Source organism: Podarcis vaucheri, assembly GCF_965113315.1.
Source record: "Podarcis vaucheri genome assembly, chromosome: 15".
NCBI lineage: Eukaryota > Metazoa > Chordata > Lepidosauria > Squamata > Lacertidae > Podarcis > Podarcis vaucheri.
Window position 1 is genome coordinate 6,437,487 of NC_138753.1, and position 24,771 is coordinate 6,462,257.

General features: G+C 45.3%; 1 protein-coding gene across 5 annotated transcripts in view; it reads left to right on the forward strand.

Annotated features, from left to right (window-relative positions):
• Positions 1-24,771, forward strand: part of USP32 (ubiquitin specific peptidase 32) — a 121,329-nt gene that overhangs the window by 32,459 nt on the left and 64,099 nt on the right. For all 5 annotated transcript variants that reach the window (XM_082200779.1, XM_082200782.1, XM_082200780.1 and 2 more), the window contains exons 2-4: positions 4,542-4,669; positions 18,695-18,800; positions 19,751-19,869. In XM_082200779.1, the coding sequence (XP_082056905.1) occupies positions 4,542-4,669; positions 18,695-18,800; positions 19,751-19,869 (353 nt within the window). The remainder of the gene's footprint in view (positions 1-4,541; positions 4,670-18,694; positions 18,801-19,750; positions 19,870-24,771) is intronic.

Here is a 24,771-nt window from a genome sequence, read left to right on the forward strand (position 1 = left end):
CGGCTCAGTTCGGGGGTGGCTCATGGGCCGATTAAGGAACCCTCATGGGATGCAGGTTGCTGACCTCTGTGCTAGAGCTTCAAAGATGTGCTGGCTTTAAATACCCTACCTGCTGTTCCTGGAAGGAAAGGGAGAGCTGTCACAATGGAACAAAGACATTGTTCAGACATGGCTCAACTAACACCTGAGTGTAGCCACTAAGGCAGCAGTCAAGAGAAGCTGAGGAGTATGAATGCTTTTGCTTGTTTCACAATGGTAGTGGTGTGAGCATCTCACAGTTCTGTCTTGATAGCATCTCCTGCTGGGGTCCTTATGAACAGCAGCTGCCCAGATTGCTTCTCAGCCCAGCACAGTGCCTTGCAGATTGCAGGCATCTTGTACTTCTGCTGCAACAGGGAAGCAACTTTTTGGAACCTAAGACCACAGGCTTGAAAGTAACCTACAGAGAAAGGTCATCGAGTTTTAAAGAAGTTAGAGAGCAGCCGCAGGCTTGCAATATGAACTATTCATGCCCAAATTCCAGACAGCACATGAGTTTTGTGGACCAGGACCTAGCGCTTCAGTGGTGTTTAAAAGTACCGATCCTGGGTGTATCACTGAATAGTGTTGGAAATCCTGGAAGCCAAGACCCAAGGTTGGGGCAAGTACTCTTTGGTGAGGAAAACCCCAGCAGAGATTTAAAATGGCACAACATGCAGCAAAGGAAAAATGTGGAAATATAGGCTGTAAAACCTTCAGAATGTGCCCTTTCCGTTGAATCACAAAATATCTCACTTCCCTAACACAAAGATAGGCCACACATTCAGTAAGTCAGTCTTCAAGGTTTCGTTAGGCCCAGGCTGCGGGAGGCATCTTAAGGTCAGATTTAATATAGCATCGCACGTGCTGTTCCACTGCAACTGCCTAAAGGCTAGGCTGATAGAAAGCAGAGCGAAGTAGAAGCAGCAGCCTAGGGAAGGAATGTGCAAGGGGATGAATGTGCAAGGCCCAGAGGAACGAGAAGAATAGGCTCAGCTGAAGGAAGGGTTCACATGCCCAGGAACTGCAGAGGAGGTGAGGAATTGCTTGTTGATTCCGTATAATGATCCAAGTCTTCAGCTGCAAGTTCTCTCTTCCCACCCCCACCCTAAAAAGTGCTGTACGGTTTGAATTAAATCTTGATGGCACCGCAAGTTGGTACATGAGGACGTAATGATGTATGTACTGGAGGATACTGAGCTCTCCCCCCAGAACTCACTGCTATTCTTTAGCATGATTCTCTCCACCCCACCACTTTTCTTCTGCGTGGCTAATATGTAAAGCATTTAGAATGAAAAAGTCTGTGTGGTGTGTTTTTTTTAATTGCAGCTAGCTAGGATGCAATGCCAAGTTGGAATGGCTGCAGCAGCATGCGCCCTATTAATTATTAAGGCAGGTAAATATTGAGTAGGAGTGCCCATTTGGCTTGATGAATAGGGAAGAGGCTTGCACCGTGGAAAAGAAATGATTTTATTGTCAAGAGTCGTTTGTATCACTTCTTGCAATGGGATCCATTTCCCTGCAGGAGAAGCAACTGGTGGATGAATGACAGGGCTGCGTCCACACTTAAAACTAAAATGGCACTCTCAAGCCTTTCGAAATCTCAAGCGCTCCATGTACTGCAGTAGGGTAAGCCAAATCCCCAAACCTGCACAATACCTTTAAAACCGATTTGAATAATTAATTCAGCTTCACTAATTATAGGGAGGAAAAAGAGACACATTCCCAGCTACAGGGCATCTGTTTTGAACAGCCACTGACTCTGCATTTACCATAAGGGCTAGTAATATATATATATATATATATATATATAGTGTGTGTGTGTGTGCGCGCGCGCGCGTGCGCGCACATGTCTGTCAGGTGAATTTGCAATTCTGTATTCTGTGTGTCTGCATTTTGATTGCTCTTGGGAGATAATCTAGTAGCCACTCTATACCTCCTTATGTTTGCGTATTGTTGCCTTTCCAATAGAACATTTCCTTCATATTGTAGAATCAAAAAACAAGCTCTTTGCAACATAGGAAGATGCATTGTATCAGATTCGTGGTGCATTTACCCCTACTCTGAACTGATAGCAGCTTTCCAGGGCATTTGCCTGTGAAGGGTCTTTCTCACAAACTGTGACTTGATCATTGTGACTGGAGATGCTGGAGATTGAACCTTCTGCTTGTAAGGAATGTACTGTGTTGCTGAGCTTCTCCCCATACCTGCTGTTGCAGCCTTGCATTATTGAAAGATTCCGAGGTTCACATTTGAATGGGGTGATTGGTGGGGGGGGGGTGAGGAATGTCATTTGTGCCAGCACCAAAGTTTAGCTGCTTCCTTTTCCATTAAACTCAGGAAGAGAAAACATTTCAAATTCAGAACTGCAAGCACCAGACTCCTAGGTTCATGGAGCTATTCCACCCTGACTGCAAAACAACCCCCACCCCACCTTTTCTTGCTTCTTTTGTGTATAGCGCTCTCTCTCTTTGCTTTCGTAGATTTTCACGGGTACAGGAATGCAGGTTTTGGTGTCTTCGGGTGTCTTCCCGTGTAAGAGTCGGGGTGTCTGTGCGACGTTTCGACGAGGTCTCACTCGTCATCTTCAGGCTGGTGCTTTCGGCTTCTTGTTACTGGAACAGAGCTCTGTTCCAGTAACAAGAAGCCGAAAGCACCAGCCTGAAGATGACGAGTGAGACCTCGTCGAAACGTCGCACAGACATCCCGACTCTTACACGGGAAGACACCCGAAGACACCAAAACCTGCACTCTCTCTCTTTCTATATATATAAATATATATATCGGAGCAGACATTCAGATGCTAGCATTGGAACCGGCCTCCTGGAAACAGACCAAGTTCAGTCAGGAGGCTTGATCTTCTGGCTGGCAACAGATGAGGGAGCTGGGTGTACAGATTAGAATTTGTCCCCGGGACTTGAAATCTTTCTATTGTGGTTGCAGACAGTCTTGTGAGAGCTGAATACAGAACACATGAACCAGGCAGCCTGGCGCTGCCATTTCCTTACCCCCAGGGGACGGGCAGGGGAAAGAGAGAATCTATTCCTCTTTACACAGCATTTGAAGAGCCTGATAAATAACTCCAAATCTACCCCCACTAACAATATTTATGAAGCTTCAATTTTTAATTTGTTGTAAGAGCCTCACTCTGGGAATGGGGGTAGCATTCTTGTGCAGCACCACGCAGCTCAGAGCTGGGCAACGTTGAAGGTCAGCCTGGCAAATGTACTGCAAGCTGGAGGGACCTACAGCTGATCTAATTTACTTGGGGTGGGGTGGGGTTGAAATGGATGCGGTGTGCACAGAATTCTCCTAAATATTTCTGATGCTAGACACTAGATCTTAGGCCTTAATGCAGGGATGAGTGAGCCTGTCTATATATCCTTAGTGGTCCACAGCCATTAGCCCCAGATTTGGGGGAGGGACCACAGTTCCCAGGTTCCATTTGCAGCATCCTCAGGTATGGCCAGGGAGAAACCCCATCTGAAGTCACAGAGAACCACTGCCATAGTCAATCCTGAGCTTGATGGCCCAGTGGCCTGAGATGGAATGGGGCAGCTTCCAGTGCTCCTATAACATGACAACACGACATGCTTCAGCAGCAGACATATCAACTGTTTTGTGTACTTGTGAACATTTGCTGTGCTTCATTTAACCCGGCATTGTGCCCAGTGAGTTCAGGGGAGGGGGTGTCGCATAACTCATTTTGGAGCTAGCAACCATGGAATTGCAGTTTCTTCTCCAAGTGGGGATGTGTGGTAATTGTTGGCATCTTGGAACAGGAACTTTGGGTCCAGGAGGAAGTCATCAGGCAGCCGTCACATGGTCACAGATCGCAACAGCAAACCAGAGGAATGTTTTAGGGCATTTTTGTGTTTGTGTTTTCAATGCCGCTCTATTCGCTTCTAAGAAAACCCTTCTTAACAAGAGCGGAATCAATTTTGAAAGCTTATTGAAATGCCAGGCAGTGACAGGAGTCTTTCCTGTTGCAGCAGTGGAGCTTGCAGCTTGGTAGAGGAGTGGGCTTTTTCTGCTCTTAAATTGTAAGGGGCAGCAAATCCCCTGTGATTGTCATCCTTGAAGCATCCCACAGTGTTGCTTGGTCTGGAGCTTTACACAGAAAGTAAAATGCACATGCAACAAAGGGAGTAGTGCTCCACCCACTGGTGCGTCTATATTTTGGGGTCTCTGCTTTCTAGTTTTTAATACAATGCCCCAGATGAGTGTTATGGGGAAAACAAAATGGCAGCTGCCGGTGGACCGACAGCTGCCAGAGCCATGTATCATTGTTTGGAGGAAAGATGACTTCAGTGCATAGGGCTTTCTGGGACACGGGGGCTGCAGGAGTGACCAGGGAATTCTGTGTGCTGGTGATGGGTGTGCATTGTTTCTGCAAGAATGATCTTCTTCCAATAATCTTAGCAAACAATTTCATTTTTAAAAATGGCTGACTTTTTTCTGAGTAAATTTCTTGATTACGGAGTATGTACCTAACTCTTTCCCTCTCCGCCCTCCCAATGCAGTTACAGATGTAGAACTGAAGCGGCTGAAAGATGCCTTCAAGAGGACCTGCGGACTCTCATATTACATGAGCCAGCAGTGCTTCGTTCGGGAAGTGCTTGGGGATGGAGTTCCTCCAAAAGTTGCCGAGGTAATTACCGATTTCCTTGAAGTGTTGGGGGGTTGTGGTTGAGTTGCATGCATTCAACTTGCTCTGGAAACGGTTGCTCAATATCTGTAGTCCTTTATAGCTTCACACCAACCAATATATCGGTCATAGTGTCTCTGCTAGTTAGTCACACTGATATGTATGCGTTTATAAGATGGTGTGTTGCTGTTTTGTGAAAACTAGCAGTTGTAATCCTAGGTCCTGTATCAGCCTTCCCTTCGCCTGGTGTTCTTTATATGTTTTGATCTACAGCTCCTGTTGTTTCTAGCTGTGGCTGATGGGAATTGTAGTCCAGAATGTCTCAAGATCAGTAACAGGTTGGAGAAGACTATAGACACCTGCTTTTGCTTGCTTCAGGCTGAAGACAGCTGCAGCACAGAACATCTGGAGGGCACACTACATTAGGGAAAGCTGCACTTTTATGTGCTGGACCATTCTGTCACACTTCCTGATCAAGCAGCAAGTCACAGGATGAAGGGGTGGGATGGTGCAGATAGGAGAGAAGGTTGGGTTCTCAATGGCTGGGGTCACCAGGGAGTAGGTTTATACCTCCACCACAGCAGACGCTTTGCTCAAGAAGTGAGAAATGAGTGGATGCCCTTCACTGCTATGGAGAACAGTAGAGTTCTGTGGTGGCAAAATATTGGGTGGGAGGAAATACCCCTGCGCTGAAAGGTGGCTGTGAAGGCAAAATCTGTGATTCATCCTTGCACTGAGTGACCAGACATTCACAGTCAGGAATTGGGGTGTGTCTTTGTGCTCAGTGTGTAGAGATTAACTGCACTCCACCACTGGGTCCTTCTAGTATACAAGACCCCACAGGAAGCTGCCTTCTGCTGAGTCAGACCATTGGTTCATCTTGCAGTGGCTCTCCAGGGTTTTGGATAGGAGTCTCTCCATCTTTGTCTCTAGTCATAACAACCATTTCTTACCCTTATACTCCAGATGTCCAGGGCTGTCTTCAGCAACTTCATCATTTATCCATCTCTGTCATCCCGCCACCCACCCAAAAAGGGATCACAAATCTACACCTGATGTTTGTATGACTTGAGGTAGTAAAATAGGGCAAAAAACCCCACAATAATTTCTACCTTCTGCTATTGTTTCTTGTTAAAGTTACTCCCTTCTTTTCAAAATAAAGCTCTCCTAGTTCTGTGGCCACGAATATACATTTAAACGAAAAATTAAGGCGAGTGAGGAGGAGAATTGGGCAACTAATAAATTGAATTAATAGTAGTGGGGCCTGCAGCAAATTGTTGCAGGATGGAGTTCTGCTGATCAGGATTTCAGCCACTCTGTTCCATTTCCCCCTTGCGATAGTTCTCTGTTCCCCACAACTGCCAGTCAGCATTCCATGGTCACTGGGCACGCCCATTCTTGACTGGGTTGTTCGTTGGTTTCCTGCCCCCCTTCTGCAAATCTTGGGGTGTCCCCCCGCCAAAAAAACGAAACAAAAACCTTCTTGCTGACAACTTCCCTCTTGCACGTGGGTGGTGCCACTTTGGCTGTGTTAATGACGACACTCAGTGCCTGGATGTCAGAAATAGAGGGGATCATAAACAGCTCTAGGGCTCTCCTCCCACACTTTTGGGAAAGGTATATTTGGTTCATAAATAACCTGCTGTGAAAAGGGAAGGGTGTCAGGGCTGATCCTAGTTGGGAAAACAGCAGCTGACGCAGATGGTGGTGGTGGCAGTTTTCCTCGCTGGCTGCTGCAGCTTCTCTAAGGAAATTACCGGAATCATTGAGTCTGATAGAATACTATGTTATTAGCTCCCCCCCCCCCCCATATCTAAAGATGCCCTGTGTGGCAAAGAATAAAGTGGTGTAGCAAGTTCTAGGCCTAGGGAGCGGCTTAGAACATGGAAATTGGTGGTTGAAATAAAATATCCCCAAAACATGAAGGCGAAAGTAAAGATGAACAACATGGAGAAGTTGAATAATGAATTACTTAGAAAGTGATAAGCAAGGTTATAAACTGGATACAAAAAGGCAGTCGTGAAAGGTAATAGTAAAAGTGTAGCAGCCTCATAGTTCCAGTTGCAAACAGAGGAAATAAGTTGAGCACCTGAATAGAAAACTGACCTAAAAAGCCTGAGATGAGACGCAAGTAAACCAACAAGAGTTGGAAGCATTATTGGGGAAGAGATGTAGTTTTTGCATACCAGAGGCTCTGGTTTCAGTCCTTGGCATCTCCAGGGAGGACTGGGAAACACTCCTGTCTGAAACCCTGGAGAGCTGCTGTCAATCAGTGACTGTTGACCCAGGGGTGGGGAGTCTCTGACCCACCAAGCAATGCTAAGACTCCAAATTCTGATCAGCCCCAGCCGACATAGCTAGCGCTCAGGGATGCCGGGAGTTGCAATCCAACAGCACCAGGAGGGCCAGCATGTTCCTCCATCCCTGCTGTTGACAGTACTTAGAATCGTAGAATTGTAGAGTTGGGATCCTGAGGGTCCTCTTGTCCAACCTCCTGCAACACAGGACTCTCTTGCCCAACGTGGGGCTCAAACCTGTGACCCTGAAATTAAAAGTCTAATGCTTTACCGACGATCCCAGCTTGGTTAGATGGTTTGTGTTCTTAAGAAAATATAATTGAAGCAGGAGGCAATGAGACTGTGGCAGAAGATGCAGAGGCAAAATGGATTAGAAGTAATTGACAGGCAGGAGCTGTTTTATCACAGAAAGGTAGTGCAAAAACCAGAGGCAGTGATGGAGGCCATTAAGACTGAAGGCAGACTTAGCAAAGAGTTGAGTGCAGACAATGAGGAGAGGAATAAGAGGAAATTAATGGGGGGGAAATGAGATTAGTCCAAGAGGGAGTGAATAAAAGCAGGCACTTTCAACGAAGAACATCAGATGCTGATCAGTGCTGCAGTTGTTCAGTGGCATGAACCAGCCTTCTTTCTGTTCTATATACACACTATTCCTTTCGAGGGGAGCAGATACAGTGCTTTCAAAAACACTGCCATGAGAGAGATCGCCTAGAAGTGACACTCCTGTGCCTTTTAACAGGTAGAAATGTAGCAGGTGAAGTCTTTCTCATCAGTAGCCGTTGATTTTCTAATTATCGCAAGGTCTTTAAGTACACAGGAACTCCACCAGAGAAAATAAGTGAAGTGGGGCGGTGGCAGGAGTGAGCCAGCAGTAAAATACACTGAGCTGGTTGCTATTAACTCTTTATTAGCCAAACTAGGACCTGCACGATCACTGCAGATGGTGACAGCAGTCACGAAATTAAAAGACGCCTGCTCCTTGGGAGAAAGGCGATGGCAAACCTAGACAGCATCTTAAAAAGCAGAGACATCACCTTACCAACAAAGGTCCGTATAGTTAAAGCCATGGTTTTCCCAGTAGTGATGTATGGAAGTGAGAGCTGGACCATAAAGAAGGCTGATCGCCGAAGAATTGATGCTTTTGAATTATGGTGCTGGAGGAGACTCTTGAGAGTCCCATGGACTGCAAGAAGATCAAACGTATCCATTCTGAAGGAAATCAGCCCTGAGTGCTTGCTGGAAGGACAGATCGTGAAGCTGAGGCTCCAATACTTTGGCCACCTCATGAGAAGAGAAGACTCCCTGGAAAAGACCCTGATGCTGGGAAAGATGGAGGGCACAAGGAGAAGGGGACGACAGAGGACAAGATGGTTGGACAGTGTTCTTGAAGCTACAAACATGAATCTGACCAAACTGCGGGAGGCAGTGGAAGACAGGAGTGCCTGGCGTGCTCTGGTCCATGGGGTCACGAAGAGTCGGACACGACTAAACGACTAAACAACAACAGGACCTGCACAGGAGTGCTAGGTCCAACAAGCACTCATCTCTGGTAGGTCTTGCCCCTGTGAAGCAGTTGCTGAGACCGAAGGTCCCCACCTCCTTGCAGTTGCCGAAGTCCCCTCCTCCAGAGTTTCCCCCAAGCAATCTGAGACTGTACCTGTGTGAAGCTAACTTCTCCTCTGCCCTCTTCATGTGTCTCCTGGTTCTGGTTCTGGACATCAGAACCAAGCTCCATAGCAGCTTTCCAGTTTGTGTTACTCAGGGAGTTAGAATGATCAAGCAGCATGCACCAGCACACCTCATGCAACTCATTCCCAGTAAACCATAAGGCAGATATCCCGGCTTTATGTGCCGTGTGAACAGAGTCTATATGTGTTCTGAGTATATCTGGAGCACAGATCTGTGCCATCCTTGCTGAACCTGTGAAAGACAACAGATAATCATTTCAGCATAATAATTATTTTCTCAGCAAAGCTAGCTGGGCATGTTTCTAAAAAAAATGCAGCAAGCAGCAGTGAAAATGGCAAAAAGATTTCCCCTCTTTATAAAACATTCATTCTTAAATGTTTAAACTTAAAATAATAATAACAACTCCCTTTCATTCCCAACTGTTCCTAGTCTGTAATGTGTCCTGGTGAAATCACCATAAGGTAGAAGGAGCTGGTGCATTTTCAGGGCTGTGTGTATTGTACCACAAGAGCACAACAAGTTCAGTGTTGTGTGTGCACTGTTCAGCTTCTAGAAAAATTCAGCCTTGAAAAATTCAGCTGTGTATTAAGCCGTCCTGTATTTTCCTAGCCTGCATGACTGAGAAGATATGCATGAAAGCATAATGACCGATATCTCAATCTGGAGAGGTGTTGGAATAAAATTTCCAGGTTTGGGGCATGGGCCCTTTCTCTCTCTCTCTCAAATTATATTTAGGAGAGACGTTAGATAACAATCCAGTGCTTATGTACCTGGTGGTGTCAGTGCTTACATATTCTGCATTTTGCAAAGTGGTCAGTAATCTGGAGGTTTTCCCCACACCCCTTCTGACCTTGGAGGCAAATGGGGCATGGATGACCCATCTCTATAGCATCGCATGCTGCCACCCTCATTCTGCTTGATAAAGTGGTCCTCTGGTATAACCAGCTGTTAACCAGGACCTTCACCAGAACCACATGATGCAGTCCATGCAACGTGAAACAATTTCCCAAATTAAAACACTGGAAGTGCCTTTTTTCAACTGTGGAAATTTTCTGGGGGCTCCAACCACAATATTTGGGTAACTTTCAGAAATTATTAAAGGCCAATAAGAGAACTTGAAATTTACAGAATCTCTGCAACTGGGTTTGAATGGTAAGCAAGTTACTGGGACTCATGGCTGTGGTAGAAAAACCTGAGGGACAGGCAGCATCTAGTAAGGGCTCAGAAAATGTCAGAAGCTTGTTCTATATAATTTTAAAACCCATTTCAACCTGGAGGCCATCTGTGATATATACAGCTATTGATTTTTCTGGTATGAATGATTAGGTATCTAGGCATCTCCCATTAAGTGAAGTCAGAATTAGGCGCAACCTATTTCTATCAGGTGAAATGGGCTAATGATTTTTTTTTTGTCGCTTGAGAAGCAATTATTGATAAGACTCTGCCTGCATCTTTTGCAGATGCTGTTGTACATGTGCACAAGAATAAGGATTTGGAGAATAAATACTGAGTGTCCACAGAGGGATACAGAGCTCTAACACAGGACACGGCTCTAAGTAACCTTCAATTTCACGTTGAGTCTGGTAGTTGGCACAGACTTTGGACTCGTGAAAGGCAAATCAAGTTTCTAGGCCTCATTATTTGGAGGAGAAGTTTGGTAATGTGCATATGGTTATGACAGAATAGGATTAGGTTCATTGCAGTGGAGAGGGAGTGTAGCACTTACTGTTTCTCACTTAACCATACCTTTTCTTCTGCCAAATGCGCACACACAAAAGGCAAGATTCTCCAAACTCTGTATGTTGCCATATTATTGCTTGGAAAGCTAACAGATAAATACCGTATTTTTTGCACCATAACACTCACTTTTTTCCTCCTAGAAAGTAAGGGGAAATGTCTGTGCGTGTTATGGAGCGAATGCCTGCGGGTGGCGGGGGGATCTGCTGCAGTCGTGAGCAGAGGATCCATTGTTCCCCTTCCTTCCCTCCTCCGTGGTTACAAAGCATGGATCCACATGGATCCTCAGGATTTTTGCATTGGGCTACTCCAAACTCACTGTCAGATCACATGTCTGTGGCCACAGCATGAACCACAAAAATCATATATCTACTATTTCGTTTAGAATATTTTTTTCCTTGTTTTCCTCCTCTAAAAACTATGTGTGTGTTATGGTCTGGTGTGTGTTATAGAGCGAAAAATACGGTATTTTTACATACTAGGAAAAAAACTGCTGGAATATTAGATTGTTGATGCAGAATATCATCTGATTTGAGTCCAGTGTATGGAAGCATGCTTCATCCCAGAATGGAATAACTTTTCGAGCTCCCAGGTTGTTGATATAAATATTACTAAATAGCACAATTGGTGTACATACATGGCTCTACATAGAGTAACACAAGCAAAAAATGGGTCCCTCTCTCATAGACCTAGTGAAGGGAGAGGCAAGAGCAGTGGGTCTTGCCATTGCATATACTTGGACTCATTTTGGATTTGGGATGGAGGCCAAGAGTGTTCAGTCAGGGGCTTTCTAGGAAAGGTGGGTTTTTTACATGAGGGAATTTAACGGAAGAGGGAGCAGGAGTGCTGGGCACAAAGGACTACAAGGTGACAGTTTTTAGTTCCTTTTGGGAGCCAATTTCAGAGTTTTTCAAATGCCAGTGTTTCCCAAGACTAGCCACATTTCCCTATAACTTGCCAGTGCCTTGCCTCAGCTTGAGATCACTGAGGCAGGTGGAAACGGAGGATGCTGAAATGAAAGCTGGAAGTCAGGGGATCGTGTGTGTTTGAATAGAGCTCATGCCAGTTGTTTGGGCTGTGGCACTAAGGCAGGTGAAACCACAACTCACACCAGCCATCATGCCTAGTGATTGGGGATTATGGGAGGTACAGTCCAGCAACACCTGTAGGGCCACAGGTTCTCCAGCCCTTCCATTCCTCTGAGGACAGAGACACCAAAGCGGGGCCTTTAGTCCTCTAAATTAGGAAGCATTGTGTTCAGTGTTTACCTGTGGATCTCAACAGATGTGGCATGTTTATATGTACAAGCCTCTTCTGAGCCTTAGTCAAGCTTGGTTGCAGTTTGTCCCACTGGTGTGGTGGTAAACTTTGAAATGTAGGTGTGCTTTGTGACAACGCTCATAGCCACACCTATTCTTAACACTATACAAGAGGAGTGTGGAACCTGTGACCTTTAAATGTTGCTGGACTTCAATTCCCATCATCCCTCACCACTGGCCAGGCTGGCCAGGGCTAATAGGAGTTTGGAATTCAACATCTGGAGGGCCACAGGTTCCCCATCCCTGCTATATAATGCAGATTAATTTTTGACCAATGCCAACTTTTTTCACCCCACCCTTTTTATTTTTTGCTTAACATCCAGCCTGATGAAGAGTTTTGGTGGACTCAAACACTTAATTGCTATTTTGTTCTGCTTTGGTTGATTGGTTATAATGAAGGGATTTTCTTTCCAGTTGGCGGTTTAACTCTTGGCTAATATAACCCACCTCTTCTGCTTTGCTTACTTGGTGGGTTTATCTCCCAAGAAACTTATTTATTTGGGATGCAGAAAATTGTCAGATAGCTCTCTGGGAGATGTTGATGTCATCCCTGCTGTGAAATAAGAAGCTCCTCTTCATCCCTGTTCCACTGCACCACTGGTTTGCCCCATCCTTTTAAAGGCATCATTTCCCCAAATATCTGTTGACAGGAATACATTTCTTTATTTCTGAGTTCACCTAGAAGGTATACTTCACTTCTGCACCAAAATATGTTTTTATTTTTAGAGTATAGGTGAATAAGAACTACCTGCCCTCAGACAAGCACCTTGCTTATTAATTTATTAAATTGATAAACTGCCCTTCATTTGAGGATCACAGCGGTTTTCAGTATAAAAACATAGAAATGCACAACATAATAGCAAAGAATGATAATACCCCCTGTTTAAAAGGCCATAGATTATTTAATCAGTGAAAGGCCTGGCTATAGAGGAATGTTTTCACCTGATGTCTAAAGGCGAGCCTCCCTGGGAGAGCATTCCACAGATAGGGTTTGGGTTTGGTTGACATCTATCTTGGGAGACAATGGAACAGTGTCCCTTCAGGAGCCACCACAGAAAAGGCCTATTCTCATATTGCCCCTCTCTGGAGCTCTCATACTGGGGGCACATGAAGAAGGGCCTCAAATGATGATTGCAGGTTCCTGGTTAGTTCATATTGGGAGAGGTGGTCCTTGAGGTATTTCGGTCTTGAGTTTTTTAAGGCTTTATAGGTCAAAACCAGGTTATATGCTCAAACTGTCGTGCCCTGGTGAGCAACCTTGCTGCCATATTATGCACCAGCTGAATTTTCTAAACCTGCTTTAGAGTCAGCCCCATGTATAATGCATTGCAGTAATCTAGCTTAGTAGTTACCGAACATAGACAACAGAATTTAGGCTATCCGTGTCCAGATAGGGGCACAGCTGTTTGTCCAACAGAAGCTGATGGAAGGCACTCTGTGCCACCGAGGCCACCTGAGCCTCAAGGGACAGCAGTGTATCTGGAAGTATGCCCAAGCTATGTACCTGTTCCTTCAGAGGGATTGTAACCTCATCAAGAGCAGGGATCCATCCTTTCTAGGGAACCCACCCACTAACAGTGCCTCTGTCTTACCTGGTTTGTGCTTCAGTTTGTCACCTTGTGTGAGTCACTGTCTTAGGGATGCTGCCTCACCAGGAGTGACTGAATGATTTCCCTGCACCTGATGGGGTTAACGCATAGGATTTTTTCCAACCTTGCAGGAGGTTGTTGGACAGAGGCCAAGCCAGAACAGCAACTCACAAAGAGATTCAATGGACAGCCTCCTTTTCAGGGCAGGGCATTTTGCCTGGCCTGCACCTTGACAGTGATTGAATGATCCAGTCACAATTGATATAGAAACATGTCAGAATAGCTGATCGGAAGGATGGAAGATGAGCAGGGCGTTGGGTGGAGACGTAACGGACAGCCTCCTGTGCGGCTGGGAACTTAGGGCTGCCAGAAGCTGTTGGTAATTTAACTCCTCGCAGCACACAGGGGTGTCCTGGCACACAGCTGGGTAATTACCGCTCAAGGAGGTGCTTCGGCTCCACAGTCAGTTGCTTCTTTTCCTCCTTTCCCGTAAATATGGCAACCACTTTTAATTGCAGTGCAAGCAGATTTGTTTAGAAGGAGTCAGCCTTTTCCCCTCTTCTCTGGCACAGATAAATCTTAATAGATATCATGGAGGGAGCTGGGCATTCTGAAGAGTAATCTGCTCCATCAGTTTTAGAAGTGTAACATCCACACTCTTCATCTTGAAAGCAGGCTGCTCTCCACACGTCACACAGCAAGTGTATTTTCAGTGTATTGTCAACAGAAAGGGCTGTGAGGTAAATATCGTTGCATCCAAAGGTGAGATTTGTGCCTGCAGCTTTGAGAGCAGAATTTGGACTGTGGGTCCGGAGAATTTAATGTTTTATGTAAATCATGTGTAACTTGGTTTGAATCTTAATATTGGCGGTTACTTAGGGCAGGCAGGGCAGTCTTGTAGTCTTACCTGAAGGATGGTTTGGTGATTTTAAGAGAGCTGCACACCTGGTCGCTTATAGCAGCTGTGGTGCGGAATTGGAGATTCAGTGTCTTGTGATTCCCAGGACCTGAAGCGTTATGGGTTGTCCTGCTAGTGTCCCTGCTTGAACTGTCCACTTCTTCTGATCATGAGGCCTGTGTTCATCCATTTGGCTACACTAAGGTGGCTTACAAAATAGAGCTACAAATGTAAGCACCAACAATAGAATAGTTAAAGAACAGTGAATAAAAACAACTGTGTTTGTTGACATCAAAATAAGACAGAACTACAAAATAAACACAACCTATTTACCACAACAGACCAATAGTACTGTGCCACACGAATCACTGCTGGTATTCAGGCTTTTGTGAAACAAGAAATAGGAAGCTAGTGCACAAAAGGGTCACTAGCCTGCAGAGTTTTATTAGACCACTGTGGACTGGCAGAAATGCTGGTGTAGAGGTGGGAAGCTTCCATCCTCTTGCAGACTACTTGGTTTCTCTTTTGGGACTAAAGCAGTGGTTCTCAACCTGTGGGTCCCCAGTTGTTGGACTACAACTCCCATCATCCCTGAGCTCTGGCCTTGCTAGCTAGGGGTGATGGGAGTTGTAGTTCAACAACATCTGGGGACCCACAGGTTGAGAAAGGCTGGACTAAAGAACGGACAAAACACTCCATCCCTCCTCCACCAGCTCACTTTGAGCACTTGCACACAATTCCTGCTTTTTGTGCCAGCCAAATGGTTAATACAAAGCTGGATCAGTTTTCAGAAAGTCAACCTTGTTTAATAGCCAGGTAATATGAGTGGATAAAATGGCTGCAACCTGCTGTGTTTTTGTTTCTTATCTTCCACGGATGAAATTTCCAGCATAATCGGGGGCTGAACATTTTTTAAGACTTTCAGCCTTCTCGGAATGGAAACTTCAGAAAAGAAACACCAGTGATGAGAATCTGGATGGCAACAAACTTGGCTCATTTATTCATTCCCAATTTTGTAGAGTTACCTGCCTTCAGAAGAGATATGCCCAGAATAGTAATCTCTTTGATCCAATGTCTCTTAAGGTTCTGGGTTAAACATGGTCCCTGTTTATTGGCCATGCTGGCTGGAGCTAAAGGAGGTTCGAGTCCCAGCAAGATCTGGAGGGTCCCAGGTTCTCCAGCCCCGATTTACACCAAACCTGAGCAATTCAGAGACTTCATAATGCCTGCCACTAGCCGGGGCTTGCAAGCTGGAGGGCACAAAGCAGGGGAATTCAGCTATTGTCAATAGGAACAAGATAGGGTACTAATAGGAGCATCAATTATGGCCTTTGTCTCTCGCAGTAAAAAAGGACCCTGCTTGGAAGGGTGTGTGCATGCCAGTTTCCATGGAACTCTCCTTGTTTGGGAGCCTAGAGCCAGACAAAAATTGAAAGGTCACTCTCTGCCTCCAGGTTCCTGTAGTGCTTGTTTGGAACCAGTAGCCACTACAGGTATGGGGAGCCTTCTGTACATGTGACTCATTTGGAATGGTATTGAAGTCTTTAAGTTGGCCTTGCAAATAAAGTCAGTGAACATTATTAGCCTGTTAATAGTGCATGTGCCCAAGCATGCCAGCTTTGATGATTAGTGACAGACAGACAACCTGGCAGGAGGAGGAGAGCTCCACTCCCTTTCAGTTTATTAAACCTGCTCTGCCTAGTCACCTCCAGTTTACCTCTAGAAAACTGGAGGAGAGTGCTTGTGATATGATTGCTTGGGCTAGTACGAGAGGTTGTGGCTTTCTATGTGTCAGTGTCCAAACTTTAGGAGAGCTGGCATCAATTGTTTAGGGAGAAGCCTTTTAAAATCAGTTGTAAATAAAACCCCAGGCACTAGGAGTGCCTGATATTTATGCACCTTGAAAATGCTCCACCTCTGGTTCTTGGAGAAGCAAGACAGGCTGAGTTATTTTAGAAGCAGGGGGAGATTTGTCCTATGATGACTTCTCGCATGACTATCGGACCTATAAATAATCACCTAGTGCTGCAACCTGAAGGGTAGCTAATAAGTAATATGATATACTGTGCGTGTTTGAGGACAAATGTGTTGGAACAGGTTTGTAGGCCCGTGAGGCTTGAGAGGGAGGTGACAGAATGGCCATGCCACTGGTGACTTAAGTATGAATGTTCATTCCCTCCCAGAGTAGCTGACGCACTTGCAGGCTTGGTGTAGGTCAGCTGTGGTCCTCCTGATGTCGTTGAACTCAAAACTCACAGCAGCCTTAGCCAGCATAGCCAATGGTCAGGGATGATGGGAGTTGTAGTCCACCAACATCTGGAGGACCACAGGGTTCCCCACCCCAGAAAATAGAAACTGGCCAGCTTCCTTGTGTTTCCTATCAATTAGTGGTGGGGAACCTTTGGCCCTCTCTTCTGAGGGACACATTGTGCTCCTTCTGGGGTAGTTTGTTCCCCATCCTGCGCTTAGCTCTCACTCGTGGCTCCTAGAAGCTGTCAGCATGTGACAACAGCCACATCCTGGGAACAGCTTTGGTTGGCCGACTAAACTAGGTGAGGGGAGCCAATAAGTCTCAAACCCTCAGTGAGTTAGGGACTTCCCCTGTATGTGAAGACAGGCTCTGGTGGATTGAGTGGATGAGAACAATACTGGGTCCAACAGTTAAGAAGGCGGTTTCTGCACATGGTTCCTCGGGTTAAGAACTTAATTCGTTCTGGAGGTCTGTTCTTAACCTGAAACTGTTCTTAACCTGAGGTACCACTTTAGCTAATGGGGCCTCCCGCTGCCGCCATGTGATTTCTGTTCTCATCCTGAAGCAAAGTTCTTAACCCAAGGTACTATTTCTGGGTTAGCAGAGTCTGTAATCTGAAGCATCTGTAACCTGAAGCATTTGTAACCCGAGGTACCACTGTATAGGGAAGTGAGGGGCAGATGGGGCCCATCAGCCTGGGAAGGTAGCCCATCTAGGAAATGGAAAACACTGATCCTAAACCTCCACTGCTTGCAAGACATATTTGGGAGAAGAAAAGTCTAAGGAGTAAACTTTACACAAATTTGGAGTGGAGTCCCTAAGATGGCTGGGTGGTGCCTTAAACGCCTCCTTCCAGCAACTCCTGCAACTAAGCAGGTGCCCAATGTATGGCTCTGCTGTCCTTTGGAACACATCAGCGAGGCCGAGAGCGGGGACATTGTCTGGGCAGCCCAGGACCTCCATACACGCTGCCTGGGCTTGTGCCCTGGGGAGGTCACTTCAGTGCTGATAATGCAGCCATGCTTGCTGGAGCTGAAGGGAGTTGTAGCTCAGCAACATCTGGAGGGGCAAAGGTTCCCTGTGCTGGCTATAAATAGATAAGCAAGGCTTTAACACTTGTTTTTAGAGTGGATGGGAAGTTTTCACTCGTAATAATAGTGCTTAACATTGCTTTAAAGTACTCAGAACCACTTTACCTGCCTTGACAGTCAGTAGCTCTGCCACCCACATTACAGATGAGGGGAGGGAGGGAAGGAGGCTAAGGAGGCAGCCAAAGGCTGATATGTGAGTTCATATCAGATGCAATGTTCATACCAGGGACTTAAATCATTTGCAGTCCAGTCACTTACAGTGGGAAATGTTAACTAGCAGCCACTGGAGAGTTCTTTCTGTGTCATAGTCCTGCCAACCATCCGCATATTAAAGTCCTGTTCCTACTCAACCTAAGATGCACAGTTGGGAGAATAATATATGTGGGGCTCTAAACCACCTATTGAAACCATGTGTCGTTTGGCTTTGGGCTAGGGGCTGATGGTTGTGCCGGTCAGCTCTGTTGATGGGGCTTGGTGTAAATGTTGACTTCTGGCAGTGGCTAGAAGCCCAGGATAATGTATGGGGTGTGGGTGACTTGGAGATTCCCTTATTGCAAAGGCTTTTGATTTTTGTTAGTTGGGTTTAGTCGTGCATGTTTGTCTATGGGACCACTTTGTATAGAGGCAGGTTTGAGTTTCACACTGCAATCTTTGTCTACTTTTACGCCCAGGTGTTAATAGGTTTAAAGCCTGTGATGCCAGGTCGAGATCGCCTTACATGTCCAGGCTTTTAACACACCTATTACCTCTTTGGAGATGTTCATTACTTTTTGGTCCCAATGTTTGCACTGCTGTTGTTTTTATGAAAGACTGTTGTTAGCAGTTGAATTACTTTTTATTGTTTTGTTTTTAGTTTTATTGTCTGAAGACTTTAGGTGGGGTTGCATGGTATAACATATTCTAAATGAATAAATATTCCTTCATTCCAGACTCTGGGTTGAAATGGAGAGGCAATTGCTTCCAGGTCCTGCTTGTGAGCAACTAAGAATTTCTGGCTGACTACAGCTGGAAACAAGATTCCAGTCTAGATAGACAGATTCGGGAAAGCATTTAGTTCGGGAGTTTTGTGCTACGGTGGCCAAGCGAAAGGATTAGAATCTTGTCTGCATGAAAGCATAAAGAGTAAAGTTTTCTCACTTTCTTTCTGTAACTTTCAGGTCATATATTGCTCTTTCGGTGGCACGTCCAAAGGACTACATTTCAACAATCTGATAGTAGGCTTAGTCCTGCTAACGAGGGGCAGAGATGAAGAGAAAGCAAAATGTAAGTAGTGGCACTGTCTGGTTTTTTGGGGGGTTCACTGTGCACTTGAGCTACTTAAAAGAAAGGCAGGATATAAGCCTAATATTTGGGGTGGGGGTGTGAATCAGACACTTCCCCCACAATCCATAACCTTGGACATACAGTGGAACCTCGATTTACACCCGCCCTTTCTCGCGGACGTTCCAAGTTGCGACTGTGGCAAACCCGGAAGTAAACACCAGGTTTGCAGCAATCTGTGCATGCATGGAAGCGGTTTTTGCCATCCGCGCATGCGCACAAGCAGCTGCTGCCGTCTGTGCATGCGCAGAAGTGCTCTGCCGCCAAATGCGCACGTGCACAATGGCGCCTCTACTAGCGTCCAGTTTCGCCCAGCGGATGGGCCTCTGGAATGGATTATGATCATAAGTAGAGGTTCCACTGTATCAGGTTGCATTTCACTCCATTCACTTTAAATGGGAATCTAATGTTTAGTCAGGAGGGTTAGACCATTAGAGTGAGGCGGAGGCATTCTATGAAAGAAACTTGAGACTTTCCACTTAGCATCTCCCACTCTCTGCAGAAGAATCAAAATATTTCAGTTGGAATGTTATATTTGCATTCAGCGGTAAATGGTGTGTGTGTGTGTGTGTAGAGGTATAAAACCTTTAGTATAAAAAATACAAAGGTAAGTAACAGTAACAAATTAAAATATTAGAATCATTATAGGCTCCAGGTACTGTTCCTGCAGATGTAATTTCATGTTTTGTATATAAATATTATCAGCTCCAATTTAAACTGGCATCCTTGTTGATCCCAATAACATAACTGATTAGCAAAGCCCTTTTTATGAGTGTAGAAAAGTAAAAAATCAGCCCTGTTCAGAAAGCTGTGCAAGTTAATTGGTATTGCCAGCTCTGTTGCACCGGTGTGACTTGAATGTTTAATTATTCTGTTGTTGGTTTTTTGCTTAGACATTTTCAGTCTGTTTTCAAATGAATCCGGGAGCTATGTCGTCCGTGAAGAGATGGAAAGGATGCTTCATGTGGTCGATGGGAAAGTCCCGGAAAGCCTCAAGAAATGCTTCTCGGAGGTATTTCCTGCAGTTCCTTATCTCCTTTTACCGGATAACCTGAGGATGAGGGTGAAAGTGTGGAGCCCTGACCTCCTGTCGGAAGTAGCTTGCAGTGATTTACAGAATCAGGATCAGGTCTACTGACCAGATCCAGTTCCACACCCTTGTAGTAGGAGATTGCAGACTTGATAGGATTCGTCTCTGCAAGGTGCTGTGCAGGTGTCAGGTTGCACCTGAGGTTGCTGAAATGAATAAGCTAGCCCTGGCTATTGCAGGGAGGCAGTCATGCGTCTGGTTCTTCAAGCCAGCCACCTCTTTGCTGGCTGGAGGGGTTCTGGGAGTTGTAGTCCAAGCCATCTGCAGGGCACCAGGTTGCTACTTTAAACCCAGGGGTGGGGAACTTGTGGCCTTCAAGGTGTCGCTGGACAACAGTCCCCATCACCCCGGATCACTGGCCATGCTAGCTGGGGCTGATGGGAGTTGGAGTCCAACGTCATCCAGAGTGTCAACAATTCCCTATTCCTGCTTTCAAGCATTGCCTTTTCTCCTGCTTCGGTGACCTCATAAACTGTGTCATTCCACATCAAGTGATCCAACCTTTTTATTTCACATCATCCAATTTTCTTAATATTTTGTACACTTGTTGAATGATCAAAACTAAGTTTAAATCTAAAATGTTAATTTTTTTATCTCATCCCATTTGTGAGTTATGAGGGTTTGAAATTTACAATTTTGGCCTTGCTGGACTACACAAAAACCTTAACAGCTCAGTCCAGAAGTTAGATACTTCAAAACTAACAACAACACCAATCTCTTCAGAACTTCACTGGCTTTAATATGACATGTCACATGATGGACTTACTTTAAATTTTAAATTTAAATTACAAAAATTTTAAAAGTGATTAAAAATAATAATATGATTTAAAAATTCCAAAAAATGTATTGATTATTAAACATTTCTAGGCACTACCTGCAAAATTTCATCTTGGGATCTCAGTGGGATCTTTTTTTTACACATATTTCTGCCTTATTGGGTTCTATTTAGGATAAATGAGGGGGATAGGGGATTTCTCACAACTCTCAAGACCCTTAACAAATGCAGGGTGTGAATGTGGCCAATGCTGGGTCTTCTGCACTGGATCATTTGTATCCCACCTCCAAAAGTCCCATCTCTTGTTCTCTTTCTCTCAAAATGTGGAAAGCGCCCATCATCCTTGGAGGGGGGAGAGATCCACCCCTCCCCAAACTCCTAGTCTTCCTTGATGGGAGCACGAAGGACTCAGAAGCACCTCTCCAAAACAGCATTAAAAAAACCCCAACTCCTTTCCAGTGTTGTCTTTCACACTTCTGATGTCTGTCCTCAGGCATAAGGGCTACAGCTCATTAAAATTCTTTCAACTAGAAGCAGTAGGAGAGAGTCTGCTGCAAGCATTTGTGTAAATGAGATTGAGAATGTCATATACCTGCCCGATGTGTCCTGGGTAGCATAAATCTAATCAGATGCCTCGTTTCAAAGTTGATCAGCGGTGCTTTCCCTTGGAAAGCAAAACAACAGACTGATAAGCTGTTTGGAGATGCTTTTTGAGGAGCATTTAATGCCACCCTGCTGGCTGGGTAGGGTTAGATTTATTTATTTTTGTATCCTTGTTTGCCTTAGCCACTGAAATGAGCAGGCATTTGGAGAGGAACGCTTACACTTACAGCTCAACGTATTGCAGATGGCAGACTAACACAACTGATCCATTCAAGCTGTGATTGTCATTTGTGCATTGATTCCCCTGGTTGCCAAGGGGCAGCATGAAAAGACCGTTTCCCACTCCATTCAATGGAAATCTTATACAGTCATACCTTAGTTTTTTTAACAGCTTAGTTTTCGAATGTTTTGGCTCCCGAATGCCACAAACCTGGAAGTGACTGTTTCGGTTTGTGAACTATTTTTGGAAGCCGAACGTCTGACGGGGCTTCCGATTGGAAGCTCCTGCAGCCAATCAGAAGCCATGGATTCTGTTCAACTCCCAAGGTACGACTGTACAGCACTTTGTCTGAGTTCTGAGTCTTCACAAAGCATTGCTCTTCAAACCCTATCAGGTGTTAAGATAAGCAGAGGGTCCACCTTTGGCAGTTCCACCGCCCTTGGAAGTTTGGGTGGTGGTGCCCTTGTGGGGGGGGGGCATCCTCTGTAGCAGTCGCTAGGTTGTAGAATTCCCTCGCCACAGAGGTGTGTCTGGCACCTTCATTATATAGTTTCCCTCCTATGCCGAAGGCACACCTCTTTACCACTGCCCCTGACACCCAAGACATGCATTTTCAGGACCCACCCTTGTCTTGTGATTCTAATTTGTTTTAAGCTATTTTAGTATTGAATTTTAAATTGTTGTAACCCACCCTGGGACCTTATGGAAAAGGGCAGGAAAGAAATCAAATCAAATAAATAACAATAATCGTTTTCAAGCATGACTTTGTAACATTGAGAGCTAGATACTCTGATAGTACTATGGCTACTAAGAATAGCAAAGCTGAGAATCTCACTCTGCACCCAATACTCCTGTTCTGCGCATTCCCCAGGTCTTCCGCCAGCCATGTTGATGAAGCTAGAAAAAAGCCAGTTGTCTTTTGCATCAGCCTTTCCTCTTGCAAAGGGCTGGCAGGAGTTCACCACATAACGCATAGGCAAGGCAGATTAATTTCTGACAAAGCAAAAATCGGAATATTTGAACTTCAGCCCTGCTAAGAGGTTAACTGTTCAGCAAAGAAATATCTTTGAAAATAGTACTGTTAAGCAAGTCAATAAAGGGTAATGTCCAAGCTCCATTAATTCAAAGTTCAGGCAGAGAGCACTTATTTACCAAAGGTTTGGTGTGCATGGCTGGTAGGTTTGCAAGCCCATCAAGAGTTCACAAGCTACTCAATTCATGCAGACAGGTTTCTGATAACAAATGGCAAACTCTTAAGCAAGCTTGTGAAGCTTGGGGTCCACTCCCTAGCTTGGGATTCAGCAGCTAGCTTTCATGTTTGTATGTTTGTTTGTTTGTTTGTGTGTGTGGTGAAAAGCTTGGAAATAATTACGAAAACTCTAGGAACCTGCCTTATACTGAGTCAGACCATGGGCCTAGCTAGCTCAGTATTGTCAACTCTGGGCTGGAAACAGCTCTCCTGGGGGACATTCCTAGTACTACTTGGAGAAGCCAGGGATTGAACCTGAAACCTTCTGCATGTGAAGCAGATGCTCTACTATTGATCTAATGCGCCATAGGTAGCTTCGGTGCCCTGGCCTCCACCCAGTGTTTTCCTTCCATTGATCTTTGGCAGTCTTGCACAGTGGGCAGGTTTATCAATACAGGTCAGTCTTAGCCATCTAGGTCAGGGGTCGGCAACCTGTGGTCCATGGGCCACAAGCGGCCCACGGGGTTCGTTTAAATGGCCCATGAGCCTCCCCCGAACTGAGCCACCTGCTTGGCGAGTTCCCGCGCGCTGCGCTAAACCGGCACAGTGTGGAGCAGGGACTTGCTTCCGCGGCACTGGAAATCGCATCTGCACATGCACAGATGAGATCCGGCCCACGGAGCAATCTCCATGGCCCAGGCGAGGTAAACCTTGCCGACCCCTGGTCTAGGTCATTATGCTGAAAGCAAAGTGAGCTGGCACACTGTAGATGAGATGGCTGCTGGCTGGGTTGCATGGTAGCAGCCCAGAGAATGAGCCCTGTACCGTTTAAATTCAGGTGTGGCTCTTTCTTCCTTTTGTTTTGTGGATAGTGAGCAGACTTTGTTGGAATTGCAGAGGAGTGGAGGATATACAGGAGACTTCTCATCTCCTGTGCTTGATGTGTTTAAAAGTAAATTCTCATTTTGTGTGTTAGATTCCTGCTGGCCCTGCTTTGCAGAGGAAGGAGCAAACTCCAGAAAGTCCAAGTGTGACCAAGCCAAAGCCTGCAGGGGAAAGTTACCACCCATCCTGGGTAGAAACCCATCAAATGAGTCCAGTCCAAGAAGAATTCTGTTAGTATACAAGGCCATGCTGTCCAAAATAGCATCCTTTGGCCTGATCCAGCAAACTCCTCTTACGTGGTGGTATTAATATTACTAATTGTATTCACCACTTTTTTCACAAAAGTGACTTAGAGTGACTTACAGAAGCAAACATTTAGAAACAAGTTTCAAAAACGATTTTTTTAAAAAAAATATCTAAAACAGTCACTCCCAAAATGTATGAAGGACTGGATCCAACTCAGTCCCCACCTCACTACAAAAGACGAGCAAAAGATGAGACTGTAAACACAGTTCACCCTCCAAATTAGTTTACAGCTGCCTGCAAAAATAAGAATGGGAATCCAGATTTTGTATAGCAAACATGTTAACGCCCTACCTGTAATCAGTTGCTGACCACCAGATCTCGCCTGTGCCTGCCAGTCTTCCCCTCCGTACCAGATCTCAACTGTGCTATGGGCAAACAGTGCAACTTTGCATAATTCTTGCTGCCTGATTAAATGTCGAGGAATTTGGGTTGTTTCAGTACAGTATCGGTAGCAGCCCCTGTTCAATGAAATGGAGGCTCAACGTTTTGGCTCAGTTCAGCTTCTGTGAAGATTGTGCACAAGGCAAAGGGGTCTCTCTTAAAATATGCAGGCTTGCCTTCTGTCCTACAGCAATCTCCTCTGTGAATCTTCCTTTTGAAATGAAAATAGACGGCAGTAACCTTCTCTGCTGGATTTTGGTAGCCTGTTAATCTCAGGAGGACATGCAACCTGCCACACACTGGGGGGCTTCAACATTTTATTGCTCCTGCAGTTGGGGTTTGTTTCTTCAAATGGGAACAGACATGGTTGCATCTTCAAGGCTGCTTGAGGAGGTGTGATTATTATTTCCTGCAAAAAAAGAGGTTTGTTTCTCTTTGCAGCCCAGCCCAGAGCCACCTATGGCA